Raw genomic sequence first — 19,570 nt, forward strand, 5'->3', positions numbered from 1 at the left:
GATTTATTTCTCTTTCACTTGCTTTTATCCCTTAACATTCAGATCAAATTGAAACTTCAAATATTTTATCAGTGCAAGTGAGGGATATTCAGTGCTTGTGTTTACGTATATAACAATAGATCAGTATGAAACATAAACTGGTAGTGAAGACAAACTATTGATTTAAAAAAATAGTATAAATACATGCATAATTTATAGCCTATGTCACTCAGTAAGATTGCATCTTTAATATAGTGAAAGAATTTTTCAAATAGCTGCAATAGTTCGAGAGATTACCTCGTACGTATAAGCACACAAAAGTCCGCCCTCTCTCTATATAATACTAGCCGCCTTCGGCGACCAGCTGGTTCGCCTTCTTACGCCATTCGCCTTTCTGTGCAAGCAGCCACCTACGGCGGCTGTTAGGCTAACTTGTCATTTACCTTTTTACTTCACGTTTGCCGCCTTCGGCGGCTGTTTAAATAATTTTGGCAGCAGTATTAATCAATCCATCTCTATCTTTTTTTTGAGCCATTCACATTTTTACGGCGGCTATACCTTTACGATCTATCTCTAAATTTTCTTATGCATCTCTATTTATTTTAACCTCCCCGTCCATTTCCTAATAAAAACAAAGATCACTCAAAAAACCACTTTTTCTTATTTAAGTAGAGCAAAAAAAAAAAAAAAAAAGCTCAAATTCCCGTTAGTGTGCAAAAAGTAGCGTTTGACAAAGATAAAAAATATCTCGCTGTTTTTATTGAATTAAATGCGCACAACTATGAAATGTAACGTAATATAGATACAGCAAAAGGTCCAGTTTGGGGGGGGGAGAAATAAATGCAATCCCTAAATAAAACAAAAAAGGAAAGAAAAAAAGCAAACACTGCCGGAAAAACACGTGGTCATCACGTCATAAAATGTAGAAGTAAGCTAAATAGTAAAAAAAAAAAAGATTAACATTGCTTGCGATTAAGATTCAAGTAGTGACGTCACAGGCATAAAAGATTGAAGAACGCTTTTTTCGACCGATGCGTGAAAAGACATGTGTTCAGCATTAAAAAAATTGTAAAAAAAAAAAACTATTGCGTATTTTTAAGAACTTTTTTCTTCTGAAGAGGGCGAAATGTTTTTACTATTACCAACTTAAATTTTAGAAATGAGGCTTTGATACCTCTCGCAGGATGATATTAGAAAAAATAAAACCCTGGAAAAAATGCAAATTAAAGTTTTTTTCAAAAATTCGTAAAAAATACAAAAACTGCTCTATCTTCAAAATTTTTTCATTCATCATATTCAAAATTGAATTTACTACACTATAGTACAAAAAATATTTGTGTGGTGCAATTGGTTCGGGGTCTGTGAGGTAAAACGTACTAAAAAGTGCAGAAAACCACGTAAAACATTAAATAACTTTTTTTCTAATTAAAATTTCAAAAATCGAAGCCCAAGGTGCACATCTTCGGCAAAAACTGCAACTGTATACCAAATTTCATCTTTCTAGGCCTTTCCGTTTTCCCGGGAAGCGCGCCACACACACACACACACACACACAAACATCTTATTTTATTATATGTATAGATTAATATAGATAGTATAGGTGTGTGAATTTGTCACTTCTCTGGCGTAACTCCTCTTGCAGTTTTAAAGCCAATAGTGAATCCCCCTGAAGGCTTTTTTTCTCCTGTTGCGAAAAAGCTCAAAAAAGTTCAAACATCATGTAGCCGTCATCTTTGCAAATACAAAAATAACAACTAGTGAAATATTGAGTGTTAAACTAAACAAAAAATTTTCTTTTGGAAAGCAAAAAAATCATTTACCGTATATTGACCCATACATTAAATGCTTGTCCTTGCTAAAAATAATTGTCGAATGCAGAACACTGGAAGATACAAAATATAAATATTTTGCCATATTTAACAAAAAATAAAGCATTGTAAAAACTGGAAAAAAAATTATAAGGACAACGTGTGTTTCACTCTGAAACATTCTAATAATTAATAATTTCGCACTTTTTTTCAATCATTTTTAATGAATGAAATGAGTTCCTGCTTGTCTCGGTATTGAATGCCATTTTTCGTGTGCCACTTCGCGTGCTAGAATGTCTCACAAAGCTTCTATTAAATTTAGATCGGTCTTTTTGGCCGGCCAGTAACGTAATTTCACGAAATTAATATCTAACCATGATTTTAAAGTTGGAGTAACATGTAATTTAGACATTGTCCTGCTGAAACATACTGTCCCCACTCGTACTTAACTGTGCTTTTATTAAAAACACGAGCTGATGTGTGCATCACATGACTTCCATTTAACTCTAATTTAATGTCATTTTCTCATTGTTGGCAGTTTTAATGTGATTCAATAGTTTACTCTCTAAATATCACCAACAGTGACCAAATTGAAACCAGATTTAAAAAAAAAAAAATTCAAAAATCGCCAAATTTATCGCCAAGTTGGCGACAAAACTTGGCGACCAAAAGACTGGCGATATATTGCCAAGTTTCCGCCAAATTATAACACCACTTGAGTTTACATCGAAATTAACAATGATTTCCCTCCAAAAAAGGGCAAAAGACCCCCTTTGGAGCATCCGAACGCAACCAAAAAGGAAGGTGCACAACTAGACCCCACTAGGAGTCTACGTACCAAATTTCAACTTTCTAGGACACTCCGTTCTTGAGTTATGCGACATACATACGTACATACAGACGTCACGAGAAAACTCGTTGTAATTAACTCGGGGATCGTCAAAATGAATATTTCGGGTATCTGTACGTTCCTAGACATATATCTACGTGTGGTCGGGTTGAAAAAAAAAAAAAAAAACTCAACATTCATTCGGGGGTGAGCAAAATGGAAATTTAAAACCGATTTTTGAGTGAAATTTTTTTCGCGAATACAATACTTTTTTGTAAAAAATATCGCCCAGCACATCAATATGGGTATACGCTGTTTGAATATCAACGGCACATAGATTTTTTTTCAGGTAAAACAAATTTTGTTATTTTTGTCGTATGCTTAACTACTGAAGAATATTGTCTTTTATTTGGCCCACACGGGCCGTGGTAGCCCGATCGGTAGAGTGTCGGATTCGGGGCCGGAGGGTCCTGAGTTCAAACCTCGAAAATCGAAGACCCACCGTCGTCATTAAAGGGGACTGGGCGACGTTAAATATGTTCGTGGTCTCAATGTCCTCCAAGTGAAACGATACCTCTGGGGGTACTAGCACCAGGTAGCTCTTAGCTCCTGGTCTAGTTCTAAATTCTCATTAACTGTTCGATCCGGTGATGATGCTGCCATCTATCGGTATAAAAAATAATGGAGGCACGGCACTTAGTATGCAGTCCTCGACATAAATACAGTTGTAGTCAGTTGTGAATCGAAATCGAATTTGGCCCACACAGTCAATTTTCGACAACTGTTTCATTTTAGCATTAATAGCTGTAAATAGTTGTAAATGTATACTCCCATGGCTTGCCTTTTTACCACTTCTTATACAAGCACGTTCAACGTTCTTTTGTTAAACAACTTGTCACAATGTATTTTACCGTAATCGTACACCTAAATAAACACCAAAACATACTTTATGAAAACACATTGTAAAAATATTTATTAATATAGAAAAAATACAGATATTATACGTCGCGGAATAACAATGTCACCTTCACTTGGCGAAATTGAACGATTGAAATTCAACATTTAAACTGCTAAAGGATCTCCTTGATCGCGAATAATCCTCGTAATACAGACTAAAATTAAAAGCAAGCTTATGAATGCTGTTGATCAAAATTCAAATAATATTGCATCAATTCTCGTTGCATTGCCACAAATCGCGCTCGTGCCAGTAGTTGCAGTATTTCCCCTGGTAAGTGTATGTTTTTATATTTTATCGTTGCCTAGTTATACAGTGGTACCTTGCAATGTTTATTGTGTGTAGGCATCAAGGATCACATTTAAATTCTAGTAAAAATAACGCGTGATGTTGTTTTTACAGGTTATGTGTGATTTTGTCACTTCTCTGGCATTTTTTTGTGCCACTGGAAGTTCATATCCATCTTATGATTGTAACGCTTTTTTTATTCCAGTTCTTCGTTTGATCTCATATATGATGACGAACATTAAAAAGAAGCAAACAGGGAAAGATAGACTAGGAAAGGAAGCGTCAGGGGCTGGAAGGTTAGGTTATCAAGGAATTAAAAAGGATCCGGGCAAAAATTCTGAATTAAAAGAGAAAGAAAAGCAAAACTATTTGTTTAAAAAGGAAAAGGGGAAACAAATTAAGTGCATAGCATGGATGACTCCACTAATAGTGTCACTCCCCTAACAACATTTTCCCCTTGGTACCTATAAAACTCAAAGTTTCAAAAATCTTCTGGCCTTCATATTTACAAACTCAAACATAACGGCAACTAGTGATATAATGTTTATTAAACTAAACAGATGACTTTTTATTAGGGGACGCAAAAAATCCATTCACTATATATTCACCCATATAAACCTCAAAAGTCATTCTGCTTTGCATAAAATCTGTTGAAAGTTTCCGTTAAGCCTTAAAATCCCCCGGACCATAACTGAGCCACCTTCAAATGTACGGTTTGAGAAATGTTTTTCCTTCACAGAGATCGTTCATAGAAGCAGCAAAAAGCATCAATGCCATCCAAATTAATCTTTTTCTGATTAAAAAAGATATACATTATCTCACTTTTTTACCCACAATAATGCGTCTTTTACACACTTAATCCTTGGTCTCTCATGAAATTTGGACTAGTCGGTCGTAATATTGGTTTGACAAAGTGTGTGAAACTTTTTCTCTTTTTACTTCTTTTTACATAGTAAAAGAAGTATTGTATTCGCGAAAAAAATTTCACTCAAAAATCAGCCTTAATTTCCATTTTGCTCGCCCCCGAATGAATATTGAGTTTTTTTTTCAACCCTTACCACACTTAGATATGCCTAAGAACGTATAAACACCCGAAATATCCATTTTAATGATCCCCGAGTTAATTACAACGAGTTTTCTCGTGACTTCCGTATGTACGTATGTTTCTACGTATGTATCTCGCATAACTCAAAAACGGTATGTCCTAAAAAGTTAATTTGGTACGTAGACTCCTAGTGGGGTTTATTTGTGCACCTCCTCTTTTTGTTGCATTCAGCTGTTTCAAAGTTGTCTTTTACTTCTTTTTGTGGGAAAATCATTGTTAATTTCAATGCAAAATCAAGTGGTGTTATAATTTGGCAAACACTCGTGATATATCGCAAAGGTTTTGGAAGCCGATGGCGTTTTTTTTTTTTAAATCTGGTTTCAATTTGGCCATTTTTAGAGAGTTAACCGTTGAATCACATTAAAATTGCCAATATTTGGAAAATTTATCTGTGTAAAACGTTTTCGTTGCTTCGGTTCGCAACAAACTTGGAGTGAAAATATTTAAAGTGTTTCTTGGCTTACTCAGAGGAGCTATTATCATTAAATTGGAGTAAAAGGAAGTCATGTGATGTCACACATCAGTTCGTTTGTAAAACATGTTGAACAGTTCGAACACTGTTAACTTAACTAGGATTCCCATTTAATTTCCGCTGTTTTTTTTTTTTTTTGGAGCAATCTCGTTGTATTATGATTTTTTTTCATACGCACAGAAGCAAAAGATGGCCTCATTGTTTGTCTTTGCTGTCCATATTTATCGGGGTTTTAGAGAAAGCTAGAAATGGACCGATCTCTATCTATTCAGATTCATTGCAATTTGACTTGCAGTAAGTCCTGAAATTTTCGAAGCAACCACTTCCCTTTCTCAAATTCCATAAGTTTTGTACCAGCGGAATGAATGAAGAATTAGAATGACTCTCCAACTGATTATTAAACATTTAGATCGTTATGAAGTATAGTGTGCAAAACGAAAAACATGCGAATTTTGCTTTTTAGAGCACACAAATCGAATTATAATAATTTTGTCCATATCACGTGGGTGTTTGAATTTAAACAAGGGAAATCACATGGGTATTTGAATTCTATAAACAAAACATTCTTGTACATTTCCAATAAAAGTTATTCAAACAAGTTTCACTTACCATTAGTTTCTAGTCATAAAACTTGCATAACTTTCTGACCTAATGCAGCCAAGATTTGGTGTGATTTTTCTTTCGTCTGTATAATTTTGCCTACCACTGTAGTAGCAATCTGTACATCTGCTATTTTTATCTGAGAGACATGCACGACTGTTTAATTGGCCTTTTTGCTTTTCTGTCAATCTGATCCCACCAAAAACATTCTGTAAAAAATTAGCCAAGTCTCGATGGAGCTGCTTGTTTATCTCTAAAAAGTAATGAAATCTAGACAAAGTCATGACAAGTCTAAGGTTCCTTACTGCGATTTCTTTATTATTATAGTTAATGTTGTGTGACTTGGCCGTTAAACATTCTTTATACGTTCGTGGGTACAAGACAATTTTGTTTACACGTTTTCCAAGTGGCAATTTTCCATCGTCAATGGGTATCGGTTCTGGCGACAGATTGGTGCAATGGTGTCATGGAGCACCTGGTTTTGTACCCTTGTGTACCCTTTAACGGCCAAGTCACACAACATTAACTATAATAATAAAGAAATCGCAGTAAGGAACCTTAGACTTGTCATGACTTTGTCTAGATTTCATTACTTTTTAGAGATAAACAAGCAGCTCCATCGAGACTTGGCTAGTTTTTTACAGAATGTTTTTGGTGGGATTTCACTTCTTTTTGTAGAAACATTTAATTTGTGTAATGTTCGAGTAGACTAAAGTTATGCTAGATTAAATTAGAAGATGTGTCCCACTACGCTGGACTTTTGCAATGACAGTCGATTTTTTGATGTACCAATAGTATAGCGGGGCATTACCATATCTCTAATACAGCTGAGGGTTCTTCATTAAATACTTCAGACTTTCAATTTTTCACATCAAATGAAGCGGTCCACCAAGTTGAATATTTTTTGTAAAGGCTGAATATCGATCTCTAATAGTTTGGTTGGGCTCTTATGTTTTCTAATCAGGGTCACTCCAGATCTTCGATTAGCCTAGTTTTTATAGTTTTCCCTTTATGTAGTCATCAAACCCTAACTCTGTACCAAATTTCACCTCTCTGAGTTTATGGGAAGTACTAGTTCTATTTTGATGATCATGAGTGAGTGAGTGAGTGTCATAAATGCGAAACTTTGCTTTCGCTTAACTTTGGAACTAAATGACCGACAGACTTCAAATTTCGGATTTTAAGTACGTGATTATAGTTTACTGGATGGCGAAAATTTCTGCGTTCTAGTCTCATCAAAAGGTTCTCAAATAAGAGCCTGAAAATGCGGCGAAATGGTTCCAGTAAAGGATGGTACGGCAGTGTTTGCTTCGCGCTCGACTTGGCGGGGGGCACTGCCGTGCCCCCAGATAAATGCTTTATTTTATTAACTTTAGTTTTTTTATGTCCCGAAGGTTGAGTCAAAATATCGTCACTTTTATTTCTATGTGAATTTTGATACTTCATTGTCATTTTCTATTGTTTTTGTGTTCTAGGACGGATTTTTTTCTGTTTCAGAATTGACAATTTCAAATGAAATGCACTTATTAACTCTTAGTTAATTACAGCATAGTTATGATATTTAGGGCCTCATGCAAGTGAAACGTTTGCGGATTGCGAAGCCGCAATTGACGTCATCTGCGATTTGTGCCATGCAAGTTGTAACAAATTCAGCCTGCGCGGCCGCAAGTTGCAACTCAACTCTGTGGCCAGAAAAATCTCGCCACAAATATTTGCGAACGGTTTTAATGGCGGACGTGTTGTTGTTGTGTGTGTTGCTCGTCGTATTTTATGAACGGTGTAAAAGATCCAATTCAAATGAGGAATATGGATTTAGTTAGTTGATTACATTTATTAAAGGAAACAGCAAGATATATACTTAATAAATTGAGAATTCTTCTCGGGTGCATTCAAACAAAATGGGCTGCAAAAGAGTATGCTAGTAATACGTTAAAATCTACATACTCTATTGCTGATCTTTTTTGTTCAATAAAAACTTAAACTGTGACGACAAGCAGGTTAGAATTGCCCTTCTCCAAGGTATTTATATTTTTTAAAAGTTCTGCTACTGTTAACCTGAGTATTATTAGCGAGAAATGATCAGAATATCTTGATATAGTTCTATTTTGGCAAAAAACTCCATTAAGAAATGAAATAACTTTGCTTTTAGCTACATGTTTTGTTCATTAAAGCCGATGGATTTAATTGGAAATCAAAATAACCAACTGTACTCTAAAGTACAGTAAAACTTCAACTATTCAAAACTCTATTAATCAACATTTTTTTTTTCTTGGAATTTTACTTGAGTAAATGTTTTATAACAGTCAATAATTCTGGTTTTAAAAGTTCTACTTAATTCGAAAGTTTTCCATTCAAAATGTAAATGTTTTTTTACAATGCTTATCTCTTTTAATTGATGTTTTATCTATATTTTGAATGCTTGTATGCAAAAACTGATGAAAACTTAAGGTACATTTGAATGAAGCGTTTATTGAAAAGAAGCAATTTCCTTTTAAAGTTCTCAAATAGTTTTTTTTATAATATCAGGAAAAGTATTGTAAGGTAATCTGAGAATATTGATGATTCCAAATTTAAGTGAATTTCATTGCTGGAATAGTTTTATTTCAATTTTAAAATGAACTAAGGTTAAACTAAGAAATTTAACATGCCCAAAATCTGAAACTATCGGGCTAGGGAAAGCGCTTTCTAAATCTCCCGCTGGTACAGAACTAGTGTACACTAAGGTTCTTCAACTGCCTTGCATCTAGCAATGCATCTTTACAGTTACGAGTCCATTGCTTTATCGATCAGGAACCTTGTTCAAACTAAAGCCCTCACAGGGGAGGAATTTTTGTGGACAAGACTGATATTGGGCCACTTGTTTATGCACGTAAGTAATATAGATTTAAGAATTAAAAATCAGTTAAGTAGTGTAGATGTAATAATCAGGTTTCAACTTTTTCGCTTCAGTGACCATGGAAAGTTTGATATTATTGGAAGGGTGTGTTAAGGAATAAATCGGAATGTCTAAAAATAGATTGTGCATTTGTTAAGTTAAAATGCATGCTTTTATTTAATTTCAGTCGAACATCTGTGATTTTTTTTTTCAAGTTGAAAAGCCGCTACATAATAGGCGCTGCTGATAGTTAGTAGTTTATTATATAGTCGGATCCCGAATCAATTGGGACCAAAACTTTTATATGTTAAATCAGGGTTATTTGAAATATCCGGGTTTGAAAATTAAAAAAAAAAAAGCACTTACCTTGCCTAAACCCCTAATAAGCAACTGCGCAAAAATATCCATAATTAGAAAGTGTACATTTTTTATTCAGCATTCAATTACTTTTTACATGCTAGTTAATTTGAAATTTTAAACTATCGAGCAATAGATGTTTGACAATTTCCTTGATACTTGACTCGCAAGAGTTCTCTTTCGACTTTATGGAGAGAAGAAAATACTTTTGCAGCCTGCTGCATGTGATACATGTTTTTACAGTTTCCAGGCCATGTAAAGCATTTGAAATATAAGTTTTAATGGCAGTTTCAGTATTTCTTTCTGTGTCAGAATCACTATTCCTTAGTTGCCACCTCGCCCTCCCCGTCAAAAATTGATGATTCCAAGAAGCCTTCTGCTTCGAACAATATGGATTTAGTATTTGGAAAACAATCCTATATTTACTAGCGTAAATTAACAAAGAAAATTTTTTTCGGCTGTGAAAAGAATTCGTTATTTCAGGGTTTATTATTCGGTAAAAATGGGTTTTTGCCTTTATATTAGTTGGGGGAAAAGAAAAATTTGTTGAAAAGAATTGCATTAAATTGGGGTTCGACTGTATATATATATAGTTCGTTCTAAAACCACCCTCCCTCTTCTTGGGTGCACTTGCGAATGAATCTCTTGAAAAGCAAACCACTCTAAAGATTTATTCAATTACTCAAAAACCTCCTGCACATGAAACTTTTGTACATCGCAATTCCCTGCTCCAACTCCGAAAAAACCGGTTCGCATGTAAAAAGAATTTCTTCCTGAAAAAGCAGCTATACCCATCAAGTAAAAACTCGATCCTTGTCATGCATTCTGGGAAACACCTAGCATTTACAGTCGGACCTCCATATATCGAACTTCCACATATCGAAATTTTCTATATATCGAAATCCCAGCACATTTCCATGTTCATTACATAGAAAACTTGTTTCTATATATCGAAAAAATCTCTATATATCGAAATTTTTCTCGAGACATTAGTAGATTTTTTTCCCACTTTAGACTGTTTGTCTCATGAAAAATGAAGGTTATGGGAGAAAATTATGTTCACTAAAGGTTGCTATGAAATTCACAAGGAATCTGGGGTTGAGGGGTGTGTAGCTAGGTCGTTGTTTCGTTCTGGAGTTCTTAAATTACCTCAAGTTTATTTCAAATCTTAGTTTTAATCAGTAGCACTGTAAAATCAGTTTCAAGTTATCCCTTTTCTCTGTTGATTATCATTCCTAGTCTTTTTAGCTTCAGTAAAAATCATTCAAGTTAGGTAAAATGATATTTTACTTTTCTCTGGATTACATTGTCAAAACGAAAATCTCCCTTATGTTGCGCATCAAGTTGAATTGCCGAAGAATGAAGATGTATGAAAGCGCAAAAATGTAATTTCAGTTAATTTTTTAATTCTTAACTTTCGTTTAATCCGATGCTCGTATAAATTAGAAATAGGGTTTCATGCAAGAAAATTAGCTTTAATTTTAATGTTTTAGGAGATTTTTGTGATAAAAACAGATTGTTTCTATATATCGAATTTTCTATATATCGAATTTTTTCCCGGCAATTTGCAGGGTTCGTACGGGTCATGGAAATCCTGGAAAGTCATGGAAAAAAAATAACAGAATTTCAGACCTGGAAAAGTCATGGAAAATTGAAATTTTCATTGAAAGTCATGGAAATTTATTTCAAGTCATGAAAAAATGTCTTGGACAAAGAGAAAGGAACAGTAGCTAAAGGAGCATTAGAAATCTTGAGTGATTTAACAGTATAGCACATAAAACCTATTAAAAGTAGAAAATTGAACGATCCAAAAATCAAATCTTAATTTTGAAATCTCATTGCATGCACTTCTGTTGCTGCCGCTTGCCATTTTTTGCGATGTGATTTTACTGCCTGGACATCATTTATTTTGAATTTTCTGTTATTTTCAACACTTCTTATGTTTCATATTGTGTAGTAGAAAAATTTCACGTTCTTAGTTTTGCCACGCTCACACAAAAAAAAGCAATTCAATTGCTTGCGAGTTTGATTTCATCACTCGTAAAAACTTTATTATTAAATTTATCAGAGTTTATCTTAATTTGTTGAATGTTTTAGAAAATAAAGATCTTAAGTCAGGTGATAGGATACAGAAAAAGAGGAATTCTAATGCTCTAAAACAGTAGTGCCCAACATACGGCACTCAAAACTAATCCATGCGACCCCCTGCTACGTTCAATGTCGGGAACTAAACGTGTTCTGGAATTTCTGAACCTAATAATTTATATGCATTTGAAAATATGCAAATTTGTAAACAAAACAAATATGCTTTTGAATCAGAAGATTGATTCATTACTGAATGTTTTTTTCAAAAAAGATCTGGTTTAGAAACATAAAGATCTAAACTATGTGTATTTACTTTAAAGAACCAAAATACTGTCAAGTTACGTGGAGGATTAAAGGTACTGTTGACACCAAAAGGTAACTTTTGAAGCAAATTTATTGAAACTTAAGTGATGACTCATTCAACCTTTGTCTCATTCATTATCATTCTGCCTGTGAAAAAGAAAACATCAGACATTTAAGCATTATCATATTCGCTTCACGGCATTTTTGCTTTACTTAAATTTATATGATGAAAAAAAAAAAAGAATAGTTTAGTTTTTTAAGTGTGCGCAATTTTTTCCATTGCGAATAAGTGCTTCGATGAGGCTATGTGGCATTCATATAGACCTTTTGCTAATGCTCATTTCCAAATATTACCAAGTTTGAGATTAAACAGTGCTATTCTCTTCGTGTAACGAGGTCATGAAAATTTTCATTGAAGTCATGAAAAGTCTTGGAAAAGTCATGGAATTTTTTCATCCAAATAGAGTATGAACCCTGAATTTGCTACTTCGATATATGGAGGTCCGACTGTACTCTGGTAGGAAGCAGAGGAAGAAAGTTCCAGATTTACATGGAAATAACCGAAATACAATATAAAGCATGTTTTTTGAAGTTCCATGTGAAATGCAGCAAATGGTGCAGTCAAAAAAGAACATAAGTGGAGGGTGTTCTCTCCGATATTTACCTAAAATATTCCCACTTTTTAATTTAAATGTTTTTTTAATTTTAATAACTCTGAGTTTAAACCTATTAGAATTCTCCCATCTTTACTTCAAGAACTACCAATGGTGGATTAACCATATCGCAATTGTGAGGGGTCCCCACAGAACAATTCACATGATAAATGCATTAGATCTATGATAGTTAACAAACCCCCCAACTTGTAAACTAGCACAGGGACACATAACCAATGTCTCTCATAAACCCACCCATATGATAATTCATGGACACCTTTTACTCAAAAGCATATCATTTAACTGCCATTTACTTTGCGGGTGTCAATAAAACACATGGTTGGTTGATTAACTATATCGTTGTTCCAGTGGAACACTGATGCAACTGCTAAAAGTGTAGTTTTACAGTAGAACCAAATATACATAAAACAACTGCATACAATGAAACATATTTAAGTTACTGCCCTAGTGGCTGAATGTTGCAAAACAAATCTGTCAGTGTTCCTCCATATGAAGTGGCTACGTTTGGACCCAGTGACGACAATAACTCATTTTCAATTAACTTTGCAGTTACGTCAGTATTCCACCAGAACAGCGATATGTCAAAGCTTGAAAGGTTCATCAAATTATGGTAACTGCAGGGTCTCATTCATTATTGAATAGGCCATGGCCTAGGACCCCTACTTTTTAAGGGCCCCAGATGGCTAAAATTGTAAGGTTTGATAACGGGGGGGGGGGAGGGCTTGTCTGGTCTAGGAGCCCCAATATCTTAACCGGGCCAGGTTAATATTTGTAGAATGAAAAAGAAAATAAAAAAAACCTGTCAGAGAGCGTGACGGGGCTAACTGTCAATAGGTGATTCTGATAATGATTTTTTGCTAAGTAAAAACAATATGACATTGGAATACATTCAATATATTTTCAATCTAGGGATTCATATCCCAACTCGCACTTATGAATGTAGAGACGTGCCTCGTATAACATAATTAATTTGCTCTGTGTAGTATCAAAACCGTGTTATACAAGACTTTTTTATAAATGTTTCTTACTCATTTTAACCTAATTAATCATGTACATATCATAAATCATGTCAATATGTACAATATTATATCAAAACCATGTTCCGTGTTACATCGAAACCGTTTTATACGAGACCTGGAAATAATGTAAATCAAGGAATGTGTACCGTGTTATATCGAAACCAAGTCATAAGGTGCAAATTTTATAGTAGCTGAAATTTCGGCTCAATAGAACATAAAAATGAAAACTGGTAACCAGAACATGCAAAGACCCACTGATTTAAAAACAAAGAGTTGTGATCAACAATAAAACTTAATTATTTTATATATTTCAAATTAAAATTGTTATGCACAACAAGAAAGCAAATTTATAGCATAACAATTGAATTGGTTGATGTTCCTGGTACAGATACTTGCCTTCTTCGACTTTAAGTCGCGCTGCAATTTCTTCCTCTTTGTCATATTAAATCATTCCTGTATGTATACAGGGGTATCCAAAAACATGGCACATATCAAAATTTTTAAGGGGTATCTTTTTCTTTACAGAGCCTTTGTGGTATTCAAGGATGAACACATAAGAGGGCGCGAGGTATGGTAAGGGATAAAATTCAGTTCACTCTTCCTGAATTTGTTTGAAATGAAGGTTGCACTTCGAAAATAAAAAGTTTAAGACAATCTATTGTGATGTAAAGGGGTGAGTATCTGGGGAATTTGAAATCAATCGCAAGGGCGAATCTAGAAAATGTTCAAGGAGGGAGCGGTTGATTTTTTAACTAATCTCTTAGTACGTATCTGACTTACACTGGAGGGGGGGGGAGCACACAAATTTTATTTAACACAACAAAAACATAGAGATCCAAGCAGGTCTCCAAACTAACTCATTTCCTTTCCGTTGAAAGAGGTATTTTAAAATTGCGTTTTAGAACTTCAGTTTTGTAGAAACGCTTTGAAATCCCTTCTCGTAATATGATTCTAAGGTTGTCTAAAACTGCGCCTTTTTGGGTCTTCAGTTTCAAAAAAATAAAAACAAGCAGAGGAAAGTCACTGCACCCACTCCTTCCTGAAACAATACCCCAGATGTTTATAATCACGCCTATAAAACAAATTTTGTTTTATAGGCGTGTTTTGCCTATAAAACAAAATTTGACAATTATATAGACAAATTTTGTAAAATGCCCAGGGAGGGTCTCCAAACTCCTCATCCTAACATCATCAAAATCGTCTGAAATTACCTTTTTTAAACTTCAATTCCAAAAAGTGTTTGGGAGGGAGATTCCTTACTTTAACATCATCAAGGACTGCCGATTCTTGTGTTTTAGAACTACAATTTTTTAAAATTTCCTGTGCAGTTCCCTCAGGGGAGGGGGGCGATTGCCCCTCCCTTGTAACACTGACTCATCTCAAAAATAAGGTTAAAAAATGTGTTTCTTTTGTGGCTGTCTTGAATTTTAATAGAACTAATTAAAATGTACCAGGACATCCTACAACTCAAAATGGACAATTTTTGATTTGTGGCAGTGTTGTATTAGGTATGCGATATACTGTATCAAGATGCAGTTAAACTCTCTTGAAACGACCTGTGTTTATAAAGAAATCACGGCTTTTTTTTTTTTTTTTTTGGAAAATTATTTACCATTTTGTTAGGTAGTAGAAGTCCCATTGTGTAAAGAGAAGAAAATACTAATTATTTTACATAGAAAAAAAAGCCTGTACATTTTTTTACCTGTGCACATTTTAATTTACTCGCTGATAAAAATGTTCATCTTTCACTGTGAATTAAAAACTTATTCCGCAATTGTCGATTTTCATTTTCGTTTTCAAAAACATTCATTTATAAGAAATAAGAATTTTTTTCTGAACGTACTAATCGTCAGAGTTCAGTGTGCGTATCAGTAGTAATGTTTTTTAATACATGCAAGCAGTTCTTCGTCTTTTTCACAGTATCGCTCATTCACAGCTATTGCGAATAATGGCTAATACGAACAAATTCGCAGATTTTTTACATTTCGTATTAACTGAGTTTAACTGTACTTTCAATCTCTCTGATACCTCTAAAAAGTTGAACAGGCAGGGCCCGATCAACCAAAAGTGATACCCAGGCTGTAGTAAGTAGTGGTATCACCATTCACCAGAAAACCCGTAAATTTTCCTCCTAGCTGTTGTGTAATAGAAAAGCAGTCGAGCACTCATACTTATAATCTCACAGGTAGAATGAAAGTGGCACTAATATAATGGTATTCAAATTTAAAAAATAACCCTTTCATTCTACTTGTGCAATATATGTTGTACACTTATTGTGGTACAAATTATGAATTCATTGTATATTGCTATCTTGTACATATAAGCTAAGAAAAACTTCACACGGAAAATTAGTGCAAAGTAATATTTATCTATGTTTTTTTTTTTGAGCAATCACTATTGCTTATTGCTTTCATTTGACTGTTTTTGGCGTTCCTATAATTTTATTTTCCCACCTGCACCCTCCGCAGCATGACCGTCGACCGGCTCCTCATGATGCTGCTCCTATAGCGAAAACCGTCTCCAGGTTTCGTCAATATCCTACTTACACGCATACATACACGCGCCTACACACATACATACACAAACACACGCACCTACACACTCACAACTACCCACACACTCATGCCTGCGCACAGACACAAACACACATACACATACCTCCTACACACAAACACACAAACCCCCCACACACAAACACACACCTACATATACACGCACACTCGTGATTGCAAAAAACATAATTTGAATTCAAGATAACAAAACTAAATTAATTTTTCTCTTTTTTTTTTTTTTAATCTCTTTTCTACCGGTACCTTCATAAAGTTTTTAAAGGATATCCTTTTTTGTGTTTATATGGCAACTTTAGAGAAGAAGAGATAATCACTTTAAATTATAATGAAAATTAAGAATATTCTGTAACACAGCTAAATCTATCATATCTTGTCAACATGGGATAAATGCAGCTGCTTTACTTAAAAAGAACTTATTCAGTTGAAGTATAGAATTTGGAAGTATATTGTAGTCTTTGATGAAACTTTTGAAGAAACAATTTTCTGTCAATATGTACAAGGAATAGAATTCAAAAAGAAATGCATATGAAATTTCCATTTAGCTTGAAGCAAATAAAACTGAATTATGTTCATTTATACCAACACACTGAAAATACCATTTCAACAGAATCTTAAATACAAATCTGAAGTTGCAAATTTTCGGTTGGACAAAAATATGAACTGAAACATAGCTTTGACATGTCAGGGTAAACTATCAAATCATGCATAGAATATAACGATAACAAAGCTTTCAGTGATTGTTACAAGCTAAATAAAACATTAACTAGTATATCAACTTTGAATTCAACCCTAGAAATGTGTCCTTCGAGTGTAAAAATGTAAATTTATTTTATTTTCTGTGCCTACATTTAGAGTTAGGATCACTGCTCGAATGAACTTATCTCTTTATCTCGTTAGTTTCAACATGTATTCAAATATGCTCCTCTAAAAAAAATAGACAAAAAAAAAGTTGATTCCTTCAAGTATTCGGTGTATCATGTTGTCAGTTGTTGAAAAAATTAAAATGATTCAGAATTTTAGACTGAAAATGCGTTTTTTCCCATTTTGCTCTAATGCTCTCATCTGCGCGGCAACCATACAAATTGTAAACAACATTTCGCGGCAGCTGGAGATCACGTGATCCGTGTCACGTGAACAGATCCCCATTGGCTGAGAATCGTTTTCATCGGTTGTAGATGCCGAGTAGAAGAAGAAAGTTGCAAATCTGCGGCGGTGTTACACTTGCATCGGATAGTGGCCGCAGGTCGCTCGCAGTCCGCTCGTAATCCGCAAATCGCAACTGCGGAGGGTGTTTCACTTGCATGAGGCCCTTAATCGTTTGAAAATATATATTTTACAATACCTTATCTGAGAAATACGCGTTACCATTCTCGTTGGTATAGACGCCGCGCCCGCTGGAAGGTTAATATGTATAAAATTTTCAATTTGTGGAAAATGATCACGGTACTGGTCAAACACATATGTAGGGTTTTGAACGGCCCATACAACTGCAAGTGTGACTTTGGTCGTACTTAAAATGCTGTATTCAAACTTGAACCGCAAACTACCCTTACCTACCATGACGGGCATTTGCAACACAATGCATGGTAATTAAATGAACGATAAAAAAGTTCCTAAAACTTGTATGGCAATTAGTTGATTACAAATACTTTCTTAAACTTCGGGGTTAAAATTCGTTAAAAAAATTGTTTTTCTGTTTTTTTGAGGGGGGGGATCTGACTATTCATTCATGTTTTCCTTTAAGTGATCGTCACCCCCTACTTTTCTCTAATGTCAGACAATTTCTCTTCTGCTGTAGAACTACGCACGATCTGTAAATAAATAGTAAATTTGAAAAACACGTGAATGTCAAGATGATTTATGGCTCCTAAAGTAAGGGATCATTCTAAGATTTTTGCGTCACAAGAGTTGTTTGTTTACCATTCGTATCTATGCAAGTCGTGATAAAAGTACACGATGCAGCAGTGAGTTGCTTACAATGCTTATAAATTATGCTTTCGTAATGGAATTTCTCCAGAAAATGAAAGAATTTTCTTAACAGCCTTGTCCATGTAACTCATAAAAATTGGGACTTTCATGCTCATGTTTGCTTTAAAAAATAGGGATTAAACATAATTTAGGAAATTTTCTTCTTCAATATCAAATAGCGTGATAAACTTACGTGAGTCTTAGTAATTCTTATTGTATTGGCTATGAACGGAGTTTTATTTTATACTAGTTTTAATCCGAAGTTTCATAAAAATTTAGCAAAAGAAAATTAATTTGAATTCTGAAGTTTTGAATTCAAATTATGTTTTTCGCAATCACGAGTTGCGACAGGACCCTACTCATTGGTTACTACCCTACTCACTTGTTTCTAGAAACAGCTCCTGTCCCTTCAATCCTACCCCTCCTCTTGGGCGGTTAGGTGTGTATAGTAGTTGTGTATGGGGGGGATGTAGGCTTGTGTGTGTGCGTAGACCTGTTTGTATGCTCGTTGGCGTGTGCGTAACGTATGTGTGTAAAGGCGAGTGCGTAACGTATGTGTGTAAAGACGTGTGTATGTGTATGAGCGTGCGTGTGCGTAGGACATGGACGTCACCGACCAGGAAAAGCGGATTGCTCAGGACTGGGGGAGCCGCGCCTGCTGAGGATGGTGGGGGTTGAAAAAGGAACCTAACATCAAGGACGTCAAATAAAAACAATTAGTAATCGTGATTGCTCAAAAAAAAAAAAAAAAGTTTTAAGCCTGCTTTTGTTGTTATTGTCTTGTCTTTTTTCGAAAACAAAGGTGCGGGTAGCTGCAGCCAGAGGCTTTGGTACTTTCGGGCTGTTAAGGATTTCCTGCGGTATTTCCTCAAGATGCACCATACCACTTCTTAACATGTTAGTGGAGAAAAATTGGCACTAGACGATACATTTTGGTGTAAACTGACTTTATATATGATATTGATACCAAAAATAAAGATAAACTGAAATCATAAGCAGATAATTCACAGCCAAACTGGATAAATGGAAATTAATATTCATAGGACAAATTTGAAATTTACTAATGCTCTGTCTGCTTGCTTAAGTACTGGTATCGGTTGCAAAAGCTTACTCTTGCATAACTACTTTATATGCATCCTTATGATAAGCCACAAGCTTTTGGGAGATACTTGATACATTTAGTATTACAACTGTTTCCCCTTTCTCTAAATTAATTTCAAACTGTGAAACTTCTCGAACAGGTTCGTAAATTTCTGATAATTTGCTGCAAGTTACCATTGAGGATAAAAACAATGCTTAAATTATTGAACGAAATCAAATTTTTAACTTATAAAATATGTGATTTCTTACAGATTACATTGAAGATTCCTGTAAGCAAGGAAACGAAACTATAATAATTGATACTACAAAAGCTGGCTCTGCGGGAATACTGAAAGCGACTTCTCGTCCTCCATACAAGCCTAATAAAAACTGCAAAGTTATTATCAAGCCTCCATCTGATCAAGGCATTGTTCTTAGCATTCGCAATGTTGACCTTCGGACAGGTGTTAATTACGAAATATGTCAAGATTATATAAAGGTAAGACATTAGTGTACATTGAAGCTTTTATAATGGAATTTGTTAGTGGTTAGGTATGTACAGGGTGTCTGAATAAGGTTACTTGTGATTTGTCAAAGAACACT

At 34.6% G+C, this 19,570-nt stretch overlaps 1 protein-coding gene across 1 annotated transcript in view; it reads left to right on the forward strand.

Moving 5' to 3' along the window:
• The window catches only part of LOC129231221 (uncharacterized), a 30,288-nt gene that overhangs the window by 4,333 nt on the left and 6,385 nt on the right, over positions 1-19,570 (forward strand). The window contains 1 exon segment of the mRNA XM_054865480.1: positions 19,240-19,466. Within this exon segment, the coding sequence (XP_054721455.1) occupies positions 19,240-19,466 (227 nt within the window).

This window comes from Uloborus diversus, chromosome 10 (assembly GCF_026930045.1).
Source record: "Uloborus diversus isolate 005 chromosome 10, Udiv.v.3.1, whole genome shotgun sequence".
Taxonomy (NCBI): Eukaryota; Metazoa; Arthropoda; class Arachnida; order Araneae; family Uloboridae; genus Uloborus; species Uloborus diversus.